This window comes from Punica granatum, chromosome 2 (genome assembly GCF_007655135.1).
Source record: "Punica granatum isolate Tunisia-2019 chromosome 2, ASM765513v2, whole genome shotgun sequence".
Lineage (NCBI taxonomy): Eukaryota > Viridiplantae > Streptophyta > Magnoliopsida > Myrtales > Lythraceae > Punica > Punica granatum.
In genome coordinates this window covers 40,935,165-40,956,517 of record NC_045128.1, presented here as the reverse complement: position 1 = coordinate 40,956,517, position 21,353 = coordinate 40,935,165, and the positions used below count along the sequence as shown (strand labels likewise).

General features: G+C 42.0%; 2 protein-coding genes, 1 long non-coding RNA gene and 1 pseudogene across 3 annotated transcripts; 2 read left to right on the top strand and 2 right to left on the bottom strand.

Moving 5' to 3' along the window:
- Positions 1 to 13,700, bottom strand: part of LOC116197648 — a 34,983-nt pseudogene extending 21,283 nt beyond the window's left edge.
- LOC116197652 lies at positions 998 to 2,734 on the bottom strand. Its single transcript, XR_004155074.1, has 2 exons — positions 2,343 to 2,734; positions 998 to 1,258 (listed from the first exon to the last, which is right to left on the bottom strand). It is a non-coding gene; the product is annotated as an uncharacterized LOC116197652 (long non-coding RNA).
- LOC116197645 (G-type lectin S-receptor-like serine/threonine-protein kinase SD2-5) lies at positions 2,947 to 5,807 on the top strand. The gene has a single exon (XM_031527836.1). It carries the CDS (start codon positions 3,086 to 3,088, stop codon positions 5,615 to 5,617), a length of 2,532 nt encoding a protein of 843 aa, XP_031383696.1. The 5' UTR covers positions 2,947 to 3,085; the 3' UTR covers positions 5,618 to 5,807.
- Positions 13,701 to 17,502: 3,802 nt separating the features above from the next.
- Positions 17,503 to 20,447, top strand: LOC116197165 (G-type lectin S-receptor-like serine/threonine-protein kinase SD2-5). The gene has a single exon (XM_031527216.1). The coding sequence runs from the start codon at positions 17,687 to 17,689 to the stop codon at positions 20,210 to 20,212; it is 2,526 nt and encodes an 841-aa protein (XP_031383076.1). The 5' UTR covers positions 17,503 to 17,686; the 3' UTR covers positions 20,213 to 20,447.
- Positions 20,448 to 21,353: the final 906 nt, after the last annotated feature.

The following is a 21,353-nucleotide window of genomic DNA, read 5'->3' as shown; positions in this document are numbered from 1 at the left end:
CTGGAAATGTTCGTTAAGGAAATTCTGCAAGCCACTTTCTGTCCCACCATCAGTTGCCTGAACCAATATGTTCATCCATTAGGTACATTGTCTGTGTGGAACACTGCTATAATACTGTTTCCATGAAGTTCATGCATACTACGACGAACTGGCCCGAGCAAGGAACCAGAATAATATTATTAATGCGTGGTGCAGAAGCGAGCTATTGGTCATGCGAAGTGTGATGACAGTTTGTTCGATCGTTGCGTCTTAGGGCATTTGGTACAGTTTCATTCTCCCAACGCACAACATAAGCAAACGTGAGTACATGTGTTTGTGGACCAAGCAACATTCCCATCAGAATCCGACGGCACCACAATCCCTTTGTGATCCCAACAGTGGCCCTATTAGTGGACCGGACCATCTGCAGGACCTCATACATGTTACAGTTTCGGAAGAGGAAGTGGCAAACATGTCATCTTGGCATGTCCTATTCCAGCAAAATCTGCAGTTATATAGAGGTTAAAAGCCAAATTATGTGCTATCTCCCTGAAAAGTACGGGTCATGGAGACATTCAGCCACGGAATTGTTCATCCACTTCCCTGAAAGGGGAGTGGTTGCAAACCGGCCTGCTCCGGCTAATAAAGCCAGGACGCCCACTACTAAACGTTTAATAAAGGTTAAACACTCTTTTACATCCACTAATAAAGCCAGGATGCCCCTCTGAAGCTTCATATTTGCGTGTAGTCTACTATTCAGAAGAAAACAGTTTATTGTTTCTTGTCTTTCTCTGGTTATTCTGTTTCATATTTCCTCAACCATGATTCAAAACTTAGTTTTTAACAAAATATCAATTTCGTTTCTGTCTGGGCCCCAAGTTTGTTTTTCTGTCCCCTCTCAATGGACTTTGATTAGCAGCAGCAACCAACTCAAGATCATGTCTCTGAAGTCTGAACATATAACTCCTCTTTCGGTTTATAATTATTGAACCTATTCTTGACTTTGAAGCAGAAGATCTAGAGAAAAGCACTCCATTGACGTCACAACCCGAAATTTCAATAGAGTTTCCTCTAAGTTTTCTCGATATCCATTATCATATAAACTATTCACATAAAAACATGTTTTCCATAACTCCCAACAACATATAACCATCCAGCAAACTCACACACACACACACATATATATAAAGAATACCTATCAAATAACTAAGGTCACTACATAGTCTTCAGAGCTGATCCCCGATATCCAAAAAGTTCTTCTGTGCAGCTAGAAGCTTATCTGGAAAAAATTATATGCAGGGTGTGAACTGCATCTCAGTGAGCACAAAATTTCAAAGTGAAATGAACTATTATTAACCAAAAAAATATTTTTAAATGTACAAAGATAATATTAGCATACCCAAGACTATCATTTAATTCACCAATACAACATGATATACATTATACACAAATAATTACTAAATTAATTCTTAAACAATCAGTCATCTTATAACCATATAATAATAGTCGAATTAACCATTAACTCAGCACCACCTAATATTCATACACTGACTAAATTAAGCTCTAGCAAACAATATGGCTTTCACAGAACAACTTCAGACAACCTCAACAATCATCACATCAATAGCAATCAGGCCAGACAATAATATACAGCACAACCAATCAATACAGTCATAGGGACGCATTTCTTCGCAACTGCGTTATAATTGATACAGTAACCTTGCACCTCAACTTAAACCTCCATTACTCACCTTACCACTTCTCATAACCGGGGGCCTCCATTATCAAGGCTCTAACCTAACTTCCATTTTATATCCCGCCGGTTCAGCGGTCTAGGCGTCCATTTTATATCCCGCTGGATCAGCGATCTAGGCATCCATTTTATATCATACCGGTTCAGCGGTCTAGGCATTCATTTTATTTCTCGCCGGATCAGCGGTCTAGGCGTCCATTTTATATCCCGCCGGTTCAGCGGTCTAGGCATCCATTTTATATCATGTCAGTTCAGCGGTCTAAGCATCCATTTTATATCCCGCCGGATCAGCGATCAACCACACCCCATTTCTATTCCGCCGAGTTTAACAATCCCACGGCTATAACAATTAAACAATATCAATATACACAAGTACAATCCCAATCCTATTACAATTGTATCACATTATTATTACATATCTCATACACAATTTGCATACACAATCACATCACATATCTCAAGTCAAAATGAAACATAAGAGGGCAATATCTCTTAAATCCTTTCACACGCCATAACAGAACGATTTCTTAATATCTAACTATCACAATATTCTTCTTAAATAATTTGTATAACTATAATACATCATTTCACGAGAGAATAGGGTACTCACCTAATACCAAAAATATTCACCAACTTGACCTTCAGAATGCACAACCGATGTCCTCAGCTCCTATCAATCATGAATATAGCCTAATCGTTCGAAGAACCATTCATCCTCAGTCCAACTCAAAACCAACAGACTCCCTCCATCTCCCTGTTCTCCAAGCCGAGTCCTTAGTCCCCCTCCGTGAATTTCCAGCCAAGTTCTCTACCACACAATTGCTCTCCATCTCGCTCTCTGTCTCGTTCTCTGGCTCTCTTTCTTGTTCTCTCTCTCTCTCTCTGTCTGTTTCCTCTGTTCTCTTTCTCCCGATTTTTCCCAGCTAAACCAGACAAAGGAAGAAAAGAAAGAACAAAAGAAATGGAATGAATGAGGCGGTGGAAACTCAGGGGAAAAGTTTTGGGGCCCACGTGTAGCCCATGCCTCCATCCCCTTTTTTTTTTATTGCTCCAGCAACGTGTATGACATATATATATATATATATATATATATATAAAGCATGTAAGTATATGTATACGTGTCCTATTTGAAATTAAAATGTCAGGTCTCACAATTGATCATTATATTCTGTCTATATATCTTTTTATAAATCTAAAAGCTGGAAAAAGCAGCGTGTGTTCAGACAGTTATTCTTCAAATAACGCATGGTTTACTCCGATAATTGCTCAGATAAAACCATGCAATGGTTGTAGCAGAAGAAAAGAAGAAGTTGGGTTTTGCAGAACACCCGAAACAAAGGTGAAAGCCCACCCATGTTGAGATGCAAGATTTGCCAACGTTCTCGGGTTGCAGCCATTTATACAGCTGCTGTAGCTCTTCTTTCTGCCTTATCATCAATTAAAGGACAACCCAGTAGTGCAACCCTTTCAACTCAATGGACCCTCACCCCCAACTCTTACAGTAGGATGCGGTTCCTTGATGGATCGGCGGCAGCGTCTATTTTCGAAAGTGGGGCTTATGGTTGTGGCTTCTACTACACCGATGAAGGTCACCTCTTTACCATTTTCTACCTCATGTGCAACCGGGGTCGCGGCAATGCTGCCTATCCTGTTGGTTGTTACTCACAGGTGGTTTGGTCTGCGAATAGGAACAACCCCGTTGAGTACAATGCCAAGTTGGAGCTAAAGTCAGATGGAGATTTGGTACTAAAAAATGCCAATGGGACCATTGCTTGGTCCACCAATACTTCTGGCAAGTCTGTCATAAGTATGATTTTGACGGAATTTGGCAATCTCCTGCTGCTTGGTAAAGACAATGATGTGGTCTGGGCATCATTCAGTCACCCGACGGATGTACTGGTGCCGGGGCAGAGACTAACGTTGGGGAAGAAACTGACTCCTTCTGCTTCTTCAACAAATTTCACAGAGTATGGTCTGCTTTCACTTTCCTTCAATACTTCAGGTCTGTATGCTCTCGTGGAGATGAACCCTCCCCTGGCTTATTACAGCACGAACTTTAGTAATTTAAGCCTTGATAGTTCTAGTTATATTGAATTTCGGAGCGGAAGCTTGGCGCTGGTCTCTATTTCTAATGATCGAAATCTCTCGGTATTCTCATTCCCGGCATCAATATCTCAACAGTTCTTCAGGTTGAGCTCTGACGGGCATTTGAAAGTTTATGAGTGGCGTGAGAATCAGTGGCAAGAAATTGCCGATATCTTGACTGGGGAAATAGGCAACTGTGGATATCCTTTGCTTTGTGGGGAATATGGCATTTGCTCAAACGGGCAGTGCACTTGCCCTGCATCAAGGAATCCCAGCGGGACCCCATATTTCAAACAGCTAGATGACAGGAACCGGAGTCTCGGGTGTCCGCTGACTACTCCCTTGTCTTGTGATGATCCGCAGAACCACAGCTTTGTAAAGCTCGAAAAGTTCACCTACTTCACTGTCAGCAAGCAGGATGTTAGTAACACAAGTCTAGAGAGCTGTCAAGAAGCCTGTGCGAGGAGCTGCTCGTGCAAGGCTGCCTTCTACTCACCTTCTAGAAGCTATTGCTCCTTGCAAGCCCAGGTGCTCTCAATGATAAGCGACTATTCAGTAGATGTATCTGCTTATATCAAAGTGCAGAACATCTCTTCTGAGATATCACCACCACCACTGCCACCCCCTCCCCCTTCAAATCCCACGACTGACACGGATTCCCACCCCACGAGGAAAGCTAATCGTCTTCCATTAATACTTGGACCTGCCTTGGGCTCTTTGATTCTTCTAGTGGTTGCATTGGTTCTCTTCATCTGGAAGAGACGAGCTGCTGATGAGGCAGACGAGGAGTATCTAGATGAAGTGCAAGGAATGCCCAGTAGATTTCCATACAACGAGCTCAAATCTGCGACAGAGAATTTCTGCAAGAAGATCGGGGAGGGCGGGTATGGCTCAGTTTTTCAAGGCACCCTAGCTGATGGCACGGAAGTTGCAGTGAAGCGTCTTGAAGGCTTAGGACAGATCAAGAAGTCCTTCCTGGCAGAAGTGAAGACTATCGGCAAAATCCATCACGTCAACTTGGTGAGACTATTAGGATTCTGTGCCGAGAAATCGCACAGGCTACTGGTCTACGAGTTCATGTCCGGGGGATCTCTTGATGGGTGGATTTTCCACGAGGCAGCTGGCAGGGTTGTGCTTGACTGGCAACAGAGGAAGAAGGTTGTCCTTGACATAGCAAAAGGATTGAATTACCTCCATGAGGATTGCTGGCAGAAGATAATCCATCTCGACATTAAGCCCCAGAATATCCTCCTCGATGAGAACTTGAGTGCAAAGGTGTCTGACTTTGGGCTGTCGAAGCTCGTCGAGAGGGACAAGAGCCGGTTGGTGACGACCATGAGAGGAACACCTGGCTATATAGCCCCCGAGTGGTTGAGCGGGGTGATTACTGAGAAAGCGGATGTCTACAGCTTCGGGGTGGTGGCTTTGGAGATCGCTTGTGCCCGGAAAGTCTTCGTCAGCTCCCAGAACGAGGAAGACAGGTTTCTTCTGCATCTCCTTAAGAGGAAGGCGGAAGAGGACCGATTGCTCGATATGGTTAATACCTATGGGGTGGATATGCAGTTGTACGGACCTGAAGTTGCCAATATGATCAAGCTAGCTGCTTGGTGTTTGCAAGCTGACTATACCAAGAGACCATCCATGTCGATGGTCATTCAGGTCCTAGATGGAGTTATGGAAGAGGAAGATAACCTAGATTTCAACTTCTGGAACCGTCCCGTCACTGCTGGCCCGGGTAGGAATCGAGCCGGTGCTCCTACCGCTCCTCCATTGCCTTGGATTCTATCCGGCCCGAGATAAATCCTCGAAGTGATTAAGATGACGTCTACTCTCACCGTCTCGTTTGTTCATGGTGAAACAAACTAGTTGCAATTACTCTCACCTGCACTTCCATTTCCTTTACATTTTCCCTTCAAATGTCCTGCCATTGTACTAAAAGACCAGTGAGAAATTTCTCGGCTTAGATCCTACACTGCTTTTGCCTTGGAAACACCCTGGCATTTCTTGGTTGCTCTCAAAAAGTTAAATCCAGCTGCATTTGCAATTTGAAAGGAGTGAAACATACGGGTGATAAACATGAAGTATGAAAATCTTAAAATAGGTAACAATATTGTATCAGATAGTAATTATTTTAAATTTCCCACCGGATTATTTTTATTTTATCGGAATTTTAATAAATTTGTATTAAAAATGGTAAATAATAAATATATGTAAAAAAAGAAGTGAAAAGTCTCGGACATTAGTGATCAGGAAAAAGAAAGATCTACCAAGAAACGAAACAGGATAAAGACAAAAAGGGAGACGGGACTTCTCCACCGTTGGATCTGACTCGTCAGAATATATCCCGACATATATAACTCGGAGAAAGGGTAAAAGCTTCGAGCTTGAGTGCTCTTCGTTCTCTCTCTCTCTCCTCTCTCTCAACAGTCAAATCTCAGTCGCCGTCTCCCCCTTTCCCTCTCCTTCTCCATCCTCAGGGCGCCAGGCTTCGTTTTCTCGCTCTCCTCTCACTCCATACCAAACCCGACGGTGGTGGCTGCCGCCTCAGCCTCGCGGCACTCGGCTTTGATATAGGGGGCATTCGTGGCACTTGATCTAGATAATCTTCATCCTCTGCCTCATTAGCACTTTTCTTCTTCTGGTTAATGAAAACTGGAACCCCCATTAGAATTACCAAAGAGCCTATGCTGGACCCTCATATTATCAAAAGTGGATTTGCCTCTCTCTTGGGACTACCCGCAAAGACTTGATTTGGGATGCTTTGAACTTTGACATAAGCGATGCAACTATTTTTAGTCCCCTCTGTGTCGCTGTTCATTAGGGAGAACACCTCATACTGTAAGGAGCATTTCGTATAATCGTCAACTGTAGCGTAGAAGAAGGCAGCCTTGCAAGAGCAATTCTTTGCACATGTAGAGGGTCAGTTAATACGAGACCAAAGAGCCCTTCTACAGTCAGAGAAAGCAAAAGCAACAGAAATTCAGAGAGATTTGTTGTGGAAACACATAAAGAGTCAGTTTCTGACCGGGTGCCAGTTTCTGTCCCACAAGCAGTGAGTCTGTCGGGTGATCGAACGATTCCCAAACAGAGACATTATTCTTATCAATCAGCACAAGATTGCCTAGTCCCGTCAAGTTCATGCTTGCCACGGACTTACCAGAAGTGTTGGTTGACCAGACAACAGTCCTATCAGCATCCTTCAGCACCAAATCCCCACCTGACTCGAGCTCCAAGGTTGAGTTCATTTTCACAGCAGATTTCCGAATAGGAGACCACACGAGCTGTGGGGTACAACCAGCAGCCGGGGTGCTAGTCAAGCCATAATCATAGCATGGCAGGATGAAAACAGCGAGGAAGTATTCTCCAGAGATCTGGGCTTCCATGCCGTAGAAGCCAAAGCCATAAGTCTCCGTGTGCAGTATTGGCAGCAGAAAAGACCCATCAGTGAACCACTCTGCACGAGTGGAGCCGTTGCTGAGTGTCCAGCTAGTGGAAAGACTAGCGGTCGCCATGGACTGATCGAACTGCTCTTGGCCTCCGACAAAGGAAGAGGAAAGACAAACGATCAGAACTAGACGAAGTCCGAGATCCGGACAGAATCTCGTTCTTCCGCCTTGGAGCATGATAGTCTTCATCAATCCCGGAATTCCAGAATGAGGTGGACCGGGACTTGTAACTCATTGAAGAATCACACACACACACACTCATATATATATAAACTCAGTCCTTCGGGTTCCTGCTAGCTAGTGCCAGGAAATTTCTGCCTATTAAAGATGATTAAAAGACTTCTTTACGACTAGCAGTGACCCATCTCAGACTGAGGATGACTGCTTTAAATGTGAAAATAGAGCCGAGGGAGTCGTTTGGTGTCTAAGACTCACTATGGCTTTAATCATGATCTCATCATCAGAACCTTTCTCTCGGGAAGTACTAATAGTTAAAATGACTACTAGGCCAGCCATTACCACATTTTTTCTCACTCTGTCGATACAGACCACCTTCGAGCACACGACGAGTCATGTACAGACGAGTATATGAACCGAACAACGGAACAAGAACAATATGACCATTTCTAGCACTCACACCCCCCCTTCCCCCACAAACCACAACATGAAGTCAGTCCATTTCACCATTTCTAATCCAAACTTATCAGTTCCACATAAATCGCAAACTATGAGTTTTTTTATGACATTTGACATGCCTTCAATTTTAATCAATTTACATGTACATTGTTCATATTTTGATGTGGCGGTGCACGCATACGGAGGCCTATCAAGTCGCCCCATAGAGTATTTAAATAATACTTACAAAATTAAAAAAAGATAAAAACAGGAAAAATGAAACAATCCAAAGACGTGAAGAAAGGGAAGGGGGACTGGCTTTTTCGGGCAGTCACCATCCCTCAACCAGGGTCATCGCCACAGGGCAGTGCTGGTGCCAACAAGAACCCCACCACTCCAATTTTTTTGCGAAAAAAAAAGAAAAGCAAATCGGCAGAAGACAACCCCGTCTCCCTTTCCCCTTCCCGAGTTGCTTTCTTGTTCTTTTTTCCATTTCGGAATTCGGACCCGTGGGGGCTTCATCAGCTGTCACCACCGTCACTGTGAGATCACTAGTGATCATTGAGGTGGCAGGCAACCTTGACTGGGGAAGTGAGATCCTCACACGACCAAAACCTACGGCCCGATCCTCCTTCTCGCCTTTCGATTTTTCATTTAATATTATATTTAAATACTCCATCGAGTTCAGTTAGTGAACTTTCCAGTGTCACATGCTCACCATCAATGCTCCGTCAGAAAAATCCATTAAATTGTCATGATTTGAATTTTTCATACAAAATAAAAAGGTGGTCTTTACAACTTTTAAAAAAAGAGGTGGTTTTAAAATGATAAAATGAGAAAAGTTCATACTATTTCAGGTTATATAATTCCATGGACTTCTATGTCCCCATCTAATGATACCTTTAAGAATTATTACGAGAATGGAAGGTTCTTTTACAGGTTAATTTGGCCCCACTCATATGAAGAAAAATTTAATGACATATCATTTGCTTTCCTGCAACAGCAAAAAAGTTCGTAACAGAATGTACTGTATTTAATTGTGTAAAAAGATATGTGATGTATGATTTTACCTGATAATTGAGGAGATAATTTAGTGTATATATATATAGAGGTATGAAACCAATGCACTATCTTGAGATGATCAGGAAAGCAAAACCCAATTCATTGCAGTTCCTTAAGGAAACGCTAAGAGCCAGTTTCTGTCCTGCCATCAGCTTTTGATGGAGCCACTATGTCCATATGTTGGGTACGTCGTTAGTGGTGAAACAGCATGATGTCGCCAGCTTTCCACGAAGTACGTGCCTACTGTGGCGAACTTACCCAAAGCAAGGAACCAGAATATATATTACATCACCTATACATATAAACTTTTTTTGGGCCAATATATATACATATATACATACTTCATTCAATCGTTTTCTGGTGTCAGTTATTGGAGTGTCTGGGCAGTCCAATCCAAGTTCCTCCATTCGGAGCCCATCAAGTAAACTTCAGAACACAATTGAGCCCATTATTAAGGCGGACCATTTGTTCGAAGACGGCAAAACATGTCATCTTGGCATGTTATACAGGAGTAAAATCTGCAGGCATATATATAGGTGAAAGGCCAACATGTCCACTTCACCGGAAGGGGAGTGGTTGCAAACTTGCTCATTCAAAAGTCAGGATGCACCTTAGGTCGAATCGACCCGACTGGCACGGCCTATGGTGCATCCAAAACCCGGGCTGGAAGAAAGTGGACACAGGATAAAGGTTAAAAACAGTCCTTTACATCCTCTAGCAAAGCGATGATACCCCTTCAAAGCTTCATCTTTGTGCGTATTCCACAATTCAGCAGACAAAGCAATTGATTGTTTTTCTACCTTTCTAGTTATTTTATTTCCTCTTTCTCAATCATGTTGTAAACTATTGTAAATTCAACTTTTTTTGTCCACCTTTCATATATAAAAATAATTGTCAATACTATTTCTAACATAAGAGTAGTATCTTTCAAAAGTCGGATCGTTAACAAATTACAGTTTTTTAATATAATTGTTGATGCTACTATCGTTGTTCCAAAACTAGTCATATAAAAAATTCTACAATATTATCTTCGACTTATTGATTATATTTAAGTGAATAAGTTTCATAAAAGTATTATGTAGAGAACCGATCATATTAAAAAATATATATTTGCAGAATTGGAAAACAAAAATAAACACTATATAGATATCAAATTAAAATAAAAATATAAGGCACGGAGCTGAAATGAGCTTGGTCATGCAAAGTCATTTGTTCGACCATTGCATCTTAAGGCATTCGGCACGGTTTTCATCTTCCCGATGCACAACATAAACAAGCATGAGTAGATGGGCTATTGGACCCAGCAACAGTCCCATCAGAATCCTATGGCACCAAATCCCTTTCTGATCCAAAGGGTGACCGTATTATTGGACCAGACGATCTGCAGGGGCCTTATACATATTAATATGTTATAGCTTTGGAAGAGGAAGATGGCAAACATTTTCATCTTGGCATGTTCTACTGCAGTAAAGCCTATGTCGGTGTGAAAGACCAATGTATTAATTCTCAAAAAACAAAAAAAAAAAAAAAGGCCAATGTATGTGCTATCTTCCCTGTGAAGTACGAGATCATGGAGACATGCGGCCATGGCTTTGTTTATCAACTTTACTGAAAGGGGAGTGGTTGGAATCTTGCATATCGAAGTCAGCATGCACCTTAATTAGGTCCATCTCAACCCTAGCGGTGGAAGGAAGTAGACACAAAACTGAAGAAATCGTTATGAAACTGATGATGGAGCTGGAAGAAATCAGTATTGCAGGGAGGGAAAAGTCTGCAGAATCTGCAGTGCTTTCATTCAGCAGTAAAGCCACGATTATATGGACAATTACATTAAGTAAATCCCTAGGAATATGGAGACTAACTAGGAAACAAATAATGTCTAGCCTAAAACAAAAAATACTTTACAAGGTTACATGATACTGGTGATACTTGAGAAGATACTCGAGATATGCAACTGTAATAGAAACAGAGGTTAAAAGACTGCTTTACATCCTCTGGTGAAGCCAGGATACCCCTCCGAGGCTTCATCTTTGCGCGTATGCCTCAATACAGCAAAAAATCAATTGATTTTTTTCTACTTTTTCTGGTTATTTTATTTCAACTTGATCTCCATCATGATTCCAAACTATCTTAGATTTTAATAAAATCCCAAGTTCGTTTCTGGCCAGTGCCAACTTTACCCTGTAGGCTAAAAATTTGAGAACTTAATGTTCCCTCTCAAACAGGGCTGCCAACCCACCATTTTTGAACTTCGATTATGTAAACGGTCGATTGCAGGGTGATCTTGTGCTGGGTCGATAAAGCTGGGGCAGCCGGAATAACTCCAGATGATGTCTCTGCACATATAAGTCATCCCTTTTGGTTTATAATTATTGAGCTCATTCTAGACTAGACTTTGAAGCAGAAGATCTAGACAGAGGCAAACCAAACCATGGATCATTATATTCTACAGTCATATTTATACAAAAAAATCAAAAGGAAAAAGGAAAAAGCAGCAGACAGCATTATGCCTAGGATCCGAAATGTTTGAAATTCTTCTGGAAATTTGCATGATCCTGTTTGGAAATCAGACGTTTTCTTCAAATGATGTATGGGTTTATTCTGATAACTTCTCAGACTAAACCCCTGCTGTACGCTAGAAGCAGCAGAAGCAGGAGGGGATGAAAGCCCACCCATGTTGAAATGCAAGATTTCCCCATGGGGTCCATTTGTATAGCTGCTGTAGCTCTTCTTTCTGCTTTCTCACCAATTAAAGCGCTACCCAGTACTGCAAGCCTTTCCACCCTATGGACGCTCACCCCGGACTCCTAGAACTTGCACATACTCTATGGCCTGAGGGTACTTTACCACTACGGCTGAGGGTACATTATCACTCTCCTGAACTTTTATATAAGCAGTAGAATTATGGTGTGTCTTCTCCGGGTCAATACTTACTAATGAAAATACTCATGATGACACTAAGTAGCAAGAACCATCAGGTGAGTTCAGCCCGTACTGAAAAATTGCAGCTTTGCATGAACAGTCCCTTAGACAGGTCTCTTTTCAAATCTCGGAGCTGGTATTTTCGAGATCTGGATTCAAGGTGAAGTAACTGACATCCCTGAGTTCAAGAAACCTCTGACGCTGCACGTCCTCGCAAGACAAAGGAGTAACTTCATAACCACCAAGATTTGGATTCTAACATCAATTTGCCGGAAATAGTTAGGGCCATCGGCAGGTCCAGGGCAGCTGCACTGCCCATTATTTGTGCAAATCCCATATTCCCCACAAGCCATAGGATATCCACATTCCCCTAGATCATCTCTAGTTAACAGATCATCCCCTTGATCCCATGTCAAGGAATCATTATACCACTCATACAGTCTGAGATGCCCATCAGAACCCAGCTTCAGGAACCAGGTTAATATTGAATCGGTAATCACAATTACAGTCATGTCATATTCAGAACTCAAGAATAGAGATAAGCCTCCAAACCCGTATTCGACATAGACTGTGTCATTGCTAGAGAAATTATGGGTGAAATTGTGTTGATAATAAATGCGGGGAAGATCAGTCTCTATCAGACCAAGTAGGCCTGACCTAGTCAGGGTTAATGAAAGGTAGCCCAAATCAGTCCAATTCGTGGAGGAAATGCTAGCAGTCAGCTTCTGCCCCGCTAGCAGAATTTGCCTCGGAAGTAATGAGTCCGTTGGGTGATCAAAAGACTGCCAAACTGTCCTATTGTGCTCGTCGAGCAGCAGAAGATTTCCCACTTCTGTCAAGGTTAATGCGCACAACAGACTTACCTGTAGTAAGGAACCAGAGTTTCTAATGAGAGCTGGCCTATTAATTGGACCTATTTTAACATACTTAACTAGTAGGTTGTGGTACCCAATCTACTATTGGCCTTATCTTCAATCCAAAAACTCGGATCGGTACATTGTGGTAACAAATCTCTTATAAACTTATGGTTCTCAACTTAATTTTTCCATGTGGGACCTTTTTATCTCAACACCCGCCCTCATGTAGTGATGTGTGACACCTACATGATGTGGACTTGAACACCTGCCCTCAAAGACTGACTATGAATCGGGTTGAACTTCCGTGCTTGAAACTTAATCACAAGGTGGGCATTCCTTTTGCACACTCAGGCGAGAAGGGGGCAATTGGCTATGAGGCGGGCTTTCTCTCAACAAGAGCAAAATAGCTAACCATTCAATCTCTGATTTTGAGTAAACACATACTGATGTAGGATGATATATATATATATATATATATTAATCGGTCGTCCTGAAGCTTAAGCTAGTGAAATACCCTAGGCTAGTTTCTATATACCTGAAGTGTTTGTGGACCAAGCAATTATCCCGTCAGAATTTTTTAGCACCAAATCCCCATCTGAGGTGAGCTCCAATGTCGAGTTGATCTTAACAGGGGACTCCCTGTTAGCAGACCAAACCACCTGCGGGGCCACCCAGGGAGAGCTGCTCTGTTGGAAGAAGAAAATGGCAAACATGGAAATATGGCATGTCCCATTGCAGTAGAACCCGCAGGCATAGTCCTGTCCAGTAGCAATGTCTCCAAACATCAAGTCTTGCCTGTGAAGGATTAAGCGTACTATTGTACCATCAGGGTAGACCACGGACCCTTTGGCGTTGGCGCTGTTCAGCCATTTCATGGGGAGGGAAGCACTTGGGAGGTCAATCTGCGTAATGATCAAGCAAGAAGAGGAAGTCAAGAGGAGGAGGAGGAGGGGAGGCTCAGGGAATGAATGGATACTTCTATGTTGCTCGATGAACATTGCTGCACAGTGGAATCGGAATGTCGCTTACTCAAAATTTATATTGGAAACTTTAATGTTATCTATGAAAAACTATGGAACGGACTACTGCATGGATGTGGATACAAAGACTAGCAGTCAAATTGCCGTTGCTGAGCATCTCATGAAGTTCGAGAAATTACAGAAAATACTAAATTTGTTCTAACTTGTTTTAGATTTTGTCTCCGGTAAATAGAGCAAAATAAAAAATCTAGGTCATTGCAATTTATGCTTCTGATATATTCCATAGTTTTTGTCATCTCATTTTGGCCCCATGGGATGAAACCTTTAAGAATTATTACGAGAATGGAAGGTTCTTTTTCTGGTTAATTGGGCTCCACTCAGATGAAGAAAAATTTAATACCGTATCATTTGCTTTCCTGCAAGTGCAAAATAAATCGCAACAGAATGTAACATATTTAATTGTGTAAAAGATATGTGATATATGATTTTTTTCTGATAATTGAGGAGATAATTTAGTGTGTGTATATATATAGGTATGAAACCCAATTTTTGCCGGAGCCAATATGTCCATATGTTGGGTACGTTGTTAGTGGTGAAACAGCATGATGTCGCCCGCTTTTCCGTGAAGTACGCGCCTACTGTGGCGAACCTACCCAAAGCAAGGAACCAGAATATATATACATCTATCTATACATATAAACTTTTTTTTTTGGGGCCAATATATATATATATATATATATATAAACTTTATTCAATTGTTTTCTGGTGTCAGTTATTGGAGTGTCAGGGCAGTCCAATCCAAGTTCCTCCATTTGGAGCCAATCATTCTTCCTTGGGCATATCACGGGCTTCCAGTACACTTCAGAACACAATTGGGGCCATTATTAAGGCAGACCATATGTTCGAAGACGGCTAACATGTCATCTTGGGATGTTATACTGGAGTAAAATCTGCAGGTATTTGTACACGCACCTACATATATATATATATATATATATATAGGTGAAAGGCCAACATGTCTACTTCAGCGAAAGGGGAGTGGTTGCAAACTTGCACATTCAAAAGTGAGGATGCACCTTAGGTCGAATCGACCTGGCTGGCACAGCCTATGGTGCATCCAAAACCCGGGCCGGAAGAAAGTGGACACAGGATAAAGGTTAAAAACAGTCCTTTACATCCTCTAGCAAAGCGATGATACCCCTTCAAAGCTTCATCTTTGTGCGTATTCCACAATTCAGCAGACAAAGCAATTGATTGTTTTTCTACCTTTTCTAGTTATTTTATTTCCTCTTTCTCAATCTACCTTTTCTAAACTATCTTTAGATTTTAATAACATCCCAATTTTGTTTCTGTCTGGTGCCAGCTTTCCCATGTAGGCCCGGAATTGGATCCTTCGTTCCCTCTCAAATTGGGCTGTCAACCCACCATTTTCGGAATTCGACCGACTGTGTAAAAGGTAGATTGAAGGGTAATCTTGTGATGGGTTGATAAAGTGTTCTCTTTCGGTTTATAACTATTATATTCACTCGACTTGACTTTGAAGCAGAAGATCTAGAAACAAGCAAACCATGGACCCGCAGTGTTTGAAATTCTTCAGGAAACTTGCATGATCCTGGTCGATGGTCGGACTATTTTCCTTCAAATGATGTATGGGTTTATTCCGATAATTGCTCGGACTATATGTAACATCCCCAAATTTACATGCTCCTATACGTAACGCTTTCATTACATTTTGCTATTAATTATTTATTATAATTTTAATATTATGTGAAGATAAAGTTTCAATTTAACTGTCCAAGTGTCAAACTCTGCTTGAGCTTAATCACACAATCCTAATTCATGCATTTCTTCCTCGCGGGCCACTTATATTCTTGGTTTCCACCGCCATACTTTATCCCCCTTTATAACTATTGCTTTGCATTCTTCTGGCCATTTCATTTTCACGGCCAAAGCATAAACACACACACACACACACACACACAGAGTTTTGAGAATGGAAAGCAATATGCAGCTTTGAGTGAAAAAAAGAAAAAGAGAAAACAAAAATAGAAATAGGTTGTTCTTCGATGTTTGGGGTTAGGGAACTTATTGATGTGAGTAACCTATTCCGGATTTGGTATTTTATCATGATTATAATTAGTTATTTAGAATTGCATTGTCATGGTCATGTCAGTGTTACAGATCATGCGTGTATCTTTAGACGAGCGATTACGATATTTGGAAAATGAGATAGCGAGATTTTGAGATTGGAACTGAGATTGATGGAAATTGGTGAGTCCTGTGGTGCCCTGAGCCAGACCTAAGCCGAACAGTAGGAAATGACTGTTTGCAGCAGATAGGCTGCCAATGTTGAGCCACCAATGTGGTCGGGAGCTGGGAAGGGGACATGGACGAACTGAATTCTGGAGATCTCGACGATATTTTTATGATATTATTGGATCCGTATCATGATCCGGCTAGCTTATGTGGTTATTCACTGAGAGTCAAGCTCATCCCCAAAATATATTCTCTCAGTTGTTTCACAAGTCGAAATGCAGTGGAACTGTGGCATTTTTCGGGATTTTCACTCGATTGAGATTGTAATTTTAAAAATACTCTTTAAGGAAATTCATGTCTAATTATCGACATGTCTAATTTTAAAAATACTCTTTAAAAATACTGATTTTTCTTTATAATAGCTGAGATGCTCTAGTATTTACATTTTAAGTTTTTTTTTTAGCAAAAAATGAAATCAATGCACTATATGGAAATGTTCGTTAAGGAAATTCTGCATGCCACTTTCTGTCCCACCATCAGTTGCCAGAACCAATATGTTCGTCCATTAGGTCCATTGTTTTTGTGGAACGGCGCTATAATGCCCGCTCCCATGAAGTTCATGCATACTACGACGAACTTACCCAAGCAAGGAACCAGAATAATATTATAAATGCATGGTGCAGAAGTGAGCTATTGGTCATGCGAAGTGTGATGACAGTTTGTTCGATGGTTTCGTCTTAGGGCATTGGGTACAGTTCCATTCTCCCGACGAACAACAAAAGCAAACATGAGTACATGTGTTTGTGGACCAAGCAACAGTCCCATCAGAATCCTACGGCACCACAATCCCTTTTTGATCCCAACAGCGGCCCTATTAGTGGACCGGACCATCTGCAGGACCTCATACATGTTACAGTTTCGGAAGAGGAAGTGGCAAACATGTCATCTTGGCATGTCCTATGGCAACAAAATCTGCAGTTATATAGAGGTTAAAGGCCAAGTTATCTGCTATCTCCCGGAAAGGTACGGATCATGGAGACATTTAGCCACGGAATTGTTCATCCACTTCCCTGAAAGGGCAGTGGTTGCAAACCGGCCTGCTCCGGGTTGGCCTGTGCATCCAGATCTGGACCAGAAGAAAGGAGACACAAGACAAAGGTTAAACACTCTTTTACATCCACTAATAAAGCCAGGACGCCCCTCTGAAGCTTCATATTTGCGTGGAGTCTACTATTCAGAAGAAAACAGTTCATTGTTTTCTATCTTTTTCTGGTTATTTTGTTTCATATTTCTCAAGCATGATTCAAAACTTAGTTTTTAACAAAATCTCAATTTTGTTTCTGTCTGGGCCCCAAGTTTGTTTTTATGTCCCCTCTACTTTGATTAGCAGCAGGAACCAACTCAAGATCATGTCTCTGAAGTGTGAACATATAACTCATCTCTTTCGGTTTATAATTATTGAACTCATTCTTGACTTTGAAGCAGAAGATCTGATATATGTATTTATAAATCCAAAAGCCGGAAAAAGCAGCGTGTGTCCAGGATTGGTAAATGTTTGAAATTCTTCAGGAAACTTTTTCATGATCCTGGCCAGTGGTCAGATTGTTATTCTTCGAATAACGCATGGTTTACTCTGATAATTGCTCAGATAAAACCATGCAATGCCTGTAGCCGAAGAAAAGAAGAAGTTGGATATTGCAGAACACCCGAAACAAAGGTGAAAGCCCACCCATGTTGAGATGCAAGATTTGTCGACGTTCTCGGGTTGCAGCCATTTATACAGCTGCTGTAGCTCTTCTTTCTGCCTTATCATCAATTAAAGGACAACCCGGTGATACAACCCTTTCAACTCAATGGACCCTCACCCCCAACTCTTACAGTATGCGGTTCCTTGATGGATCGGTGGCATGGTCTATTTTGGAAAGTGGGCCTTTTGGTTGTGGCTTCTACTACTCTGATGAAGGTCACATCTTTACCATTTTCTACATCATGTGCAACCAGGATCGCGGCAGTGCTGACTATCCTGTTGGTTGTTACTCACAGGTGGTTTGGTCTGCGAATAGGAACAACCCCGTTGAGTACAATGCCAAGTTGGAGCTAAAGTCAGATGGAGATTTGGTACTAAAAAATGCCAATGGGACCATTGCTTGGTCCACCAATACTTCTGGCAAGTCTGTTGTAAGTATGTCCTTGACGCAATTTGGCAATCTCCTGCTGCTTGATGGCGATGTTGCGGTCTGGGCATCATTCAATCACCCAACGGATGTACTGGTGCCGGGGCAGGGACTAATGTTGGGGAAGAAACTGACTCCTTCTGCTTCTTCAACAAATTTCACAGAGTATGGTCTGCTTTCACTTTCCTTCAATACTTCAGGTCTGTACGCTCTCGTGGAGACAAACCCTCCCCTGGCCTATTACAGCATGAACTTTAGTAATTTAAGCCTCGATAGTTCTAGTTTATTTGAATTTCGGAATGGAAGCTTGGCGCTGGTCTCGAATTATGATACTCTAGGTCTCTCGGTATTCTCATTCCCGGCATCAATATCTCAACAGTTCATCAGGTTGAGCCCTGACGGGCATTTGAAAGTGTATGAGTGGCGTGAGAATCAGTGGGAAGAAACTGCCGATCTCTTGACTGGGGAAATGGGCAACTGTGGGTATCCTTTGCATTGTGGGGAATATGGCATCTGCTCAAACGGGCAGTGCAGTTGCCCTGCATCAAGGAATCCCAGTGGGACCCCTTATTTCAAACAGTTAGATGACAGGAACCGGAGTCTCGGGTGTCCGCTGATTACTCCCTTGTCTTGTGATGATCCGCAGAACCACAGCTTTGTAAAGCTCGAGGAGTTAACCTCCTTCACTGTCAGCAAGCAGGATGTTAGTAACACAAGTCTAGAGAGTTGTCAAGAAGCCTGTGCGAGTAACTGCTCGTGCAAGGCTGCCTTCTACTCACCTTCTAGAAGCTATTGCTCCTTGCAAGCCCAGGTGCTCTCAATGATAAGCGACTATTCAGTAGATGTATCTGCTTATATCAAAGTGCAGAACATGTCTCCTGAGATATCACCATCACCACTGCCGCCGCCGCCACCTTCAAATCCCACGACTGACACGGATTCCCACCCCATGAGGAAAGCTAATCGTCTTCCATTAATACTTGGACCTACTTTGGGCTCTTTGATTCTTCCCATGGTTGCGTTGGTTCTCTTCATCTGGAAGAGACGAGCTGCTGATGAGGCAGACGAGGACCATCTAGATGAATTGCAAGGAATGCCCACAAGATTTCCATACAACGAACTCAAATCTGCGACAGAGAATTTCTGCAAGAAGATTGGGGAAGGTGGATATGGCTCAGTTTTTCAAGGCACCCTAGCTGATGGCACAAAAGTTGCAGTGAAGCGTCTTGAAGGCTTAGGACAGATCAAGAAGTCCTTCCTGGCAGAAGTGAAGACTATCGGCAAAATCCATCACGTCAACTTGGTGAGACTATTAGGATTCTGTGCTGAGAAGTCGCACAGGCTACTGGTCTACGAGTTCATGTCCGGGGGATCTCTTGATGGGTGGATTTTCCACGAGGCAGCTGGCGGGGTTGTGCTTGACTGGCAACAGAGGAAGAAGGTTGTCCTTGACATAGCAAAAGGATTGAATTACCTCCATGAGGATTGCTGGCAGAAGATAATCCATCTCGACATTAAGCCCCAGAATATCCTGCTCGATGAGAACTTGAGTGCAAAGGTGTCTGACTTTGGGCTGTCGAAGCTTGTTGAGAGGAACAAGAGCCGGTTGGTGACAACCATGAGAGGAACACCTGGCTATATAGCCCCCGAGTGGCTGAGCGGGGTGATTACTGAGAAAGCGGATGTCTACAGCTTCGGGGTGGTGGCTTTGGAGATCGCTTGTGGCCGGAAAGTCTTCAACAGCTCCCAGAGCAAGGAAGACAGGTTTCTTCTGCATCTCCTTAAGAGGAAGGCAGAAGAGGACCGGTTGCTCGATATGGTTAATACCTATGGGGTGGATATGCAGTTGTACGGACCTGAAGTTGCCAATATGATCAAGCTAGCTGCTTGGTGTTTGCAAGCTGACTATACCAAGAGACCATCCATGTCGATGGTCGTTCAGGTCCTAGATGGAGTTATGGAAGTAGAAGATAACCTAGATTTCAACTTCTGGAACCGACCTGTCACTGCTGGCCCAGGTAGGAATCGAGCCGGTGCTCCTAGTGCTCCTCCATTGCCTTGGATTCTATCCGGCCCAAGATAAAACCTCGAAGCGATTAAGACTACTTCTACTCTCACCGTCTTGTTCATGGTGAAACAAAATAGTTGCAACTCTAACCCGCATTTCCGTTTTCTTTACATTTTCCCTTCAAATGTCCTGCCATTGTATCGGCTTAGATCCTATACTGCTTTTGCCTTGGAAACACCCTGGCTTTTCTTGGTTGATCTCAAAATGTTAAATCCAGCTGCATTTGCAATGTGAAAGGAGCGAAACATCTGGTGAAGTTGCTTAAATGATGTATCAGAGTCTTGTAAGATGGTCTTATGATTCTATAAACCAATCCTACGTGCTCCTGGAAATCAGTCTTTGGTTGGGTTTCCGATGCCCAATAAAAACTCCAAGATACATCCATGGAACGGTTTTAATAGGGGTTGACATATTGCCATACGTCGCCATTCACGTAAGTAGAACTGTAGTCGGGTTGAGAGATGATGTACATTCTTTTATTGAGGGCCAGTACACATCCTCGCCTATTCCGTAATATAATGTTGGGCTCACAGATGGCTTTCTTCCCAACATAAACAAGTTATACAATTAAGAAAACTTGTATTTTTGGTATATTAATAAAACTTGATGGGATAGCCACAACTGAGGCTCTTTCCGAAAAAAATTTTAAGCCAGCCATTAGCAAGCCTATCAAAAAATACACAAAAAATAATTGAATTTCAAATTATTTGGATTAAAAGAAACATCTATGAAAGCCTCTTAAGTTCAGGATGTACTTTGTACTATACTAGACATAATGCCTACGCTCTACGCGGGTAAAATGTTTTTAGTAAATTAGTCATATTATTCAAAACAATACATTAAATGGTGTCTATATGAAAAATCAGAAATAAATAATCGGATTAGCTTATAGTAATTAACTATCAGATTAAAAAAAAAGTGGTTTTGGTCTACCAAAAAAAGTGATTTTGTTGGCTCATTGAACTTTTGGATTATATATATACACTCCAAGTGATTTTGTAGTATAAATCCAAAAGTATTATGATTTTAAGAATTGAATATTGAGCACGAATATATACATATAATAATAGAAAAAATTCGAAGAGTGATAAGAGTTTATTGTTATACCTAGGAGTGATCGGTTCCGAATACCCTATTTTTCTCACAATACCCAGAC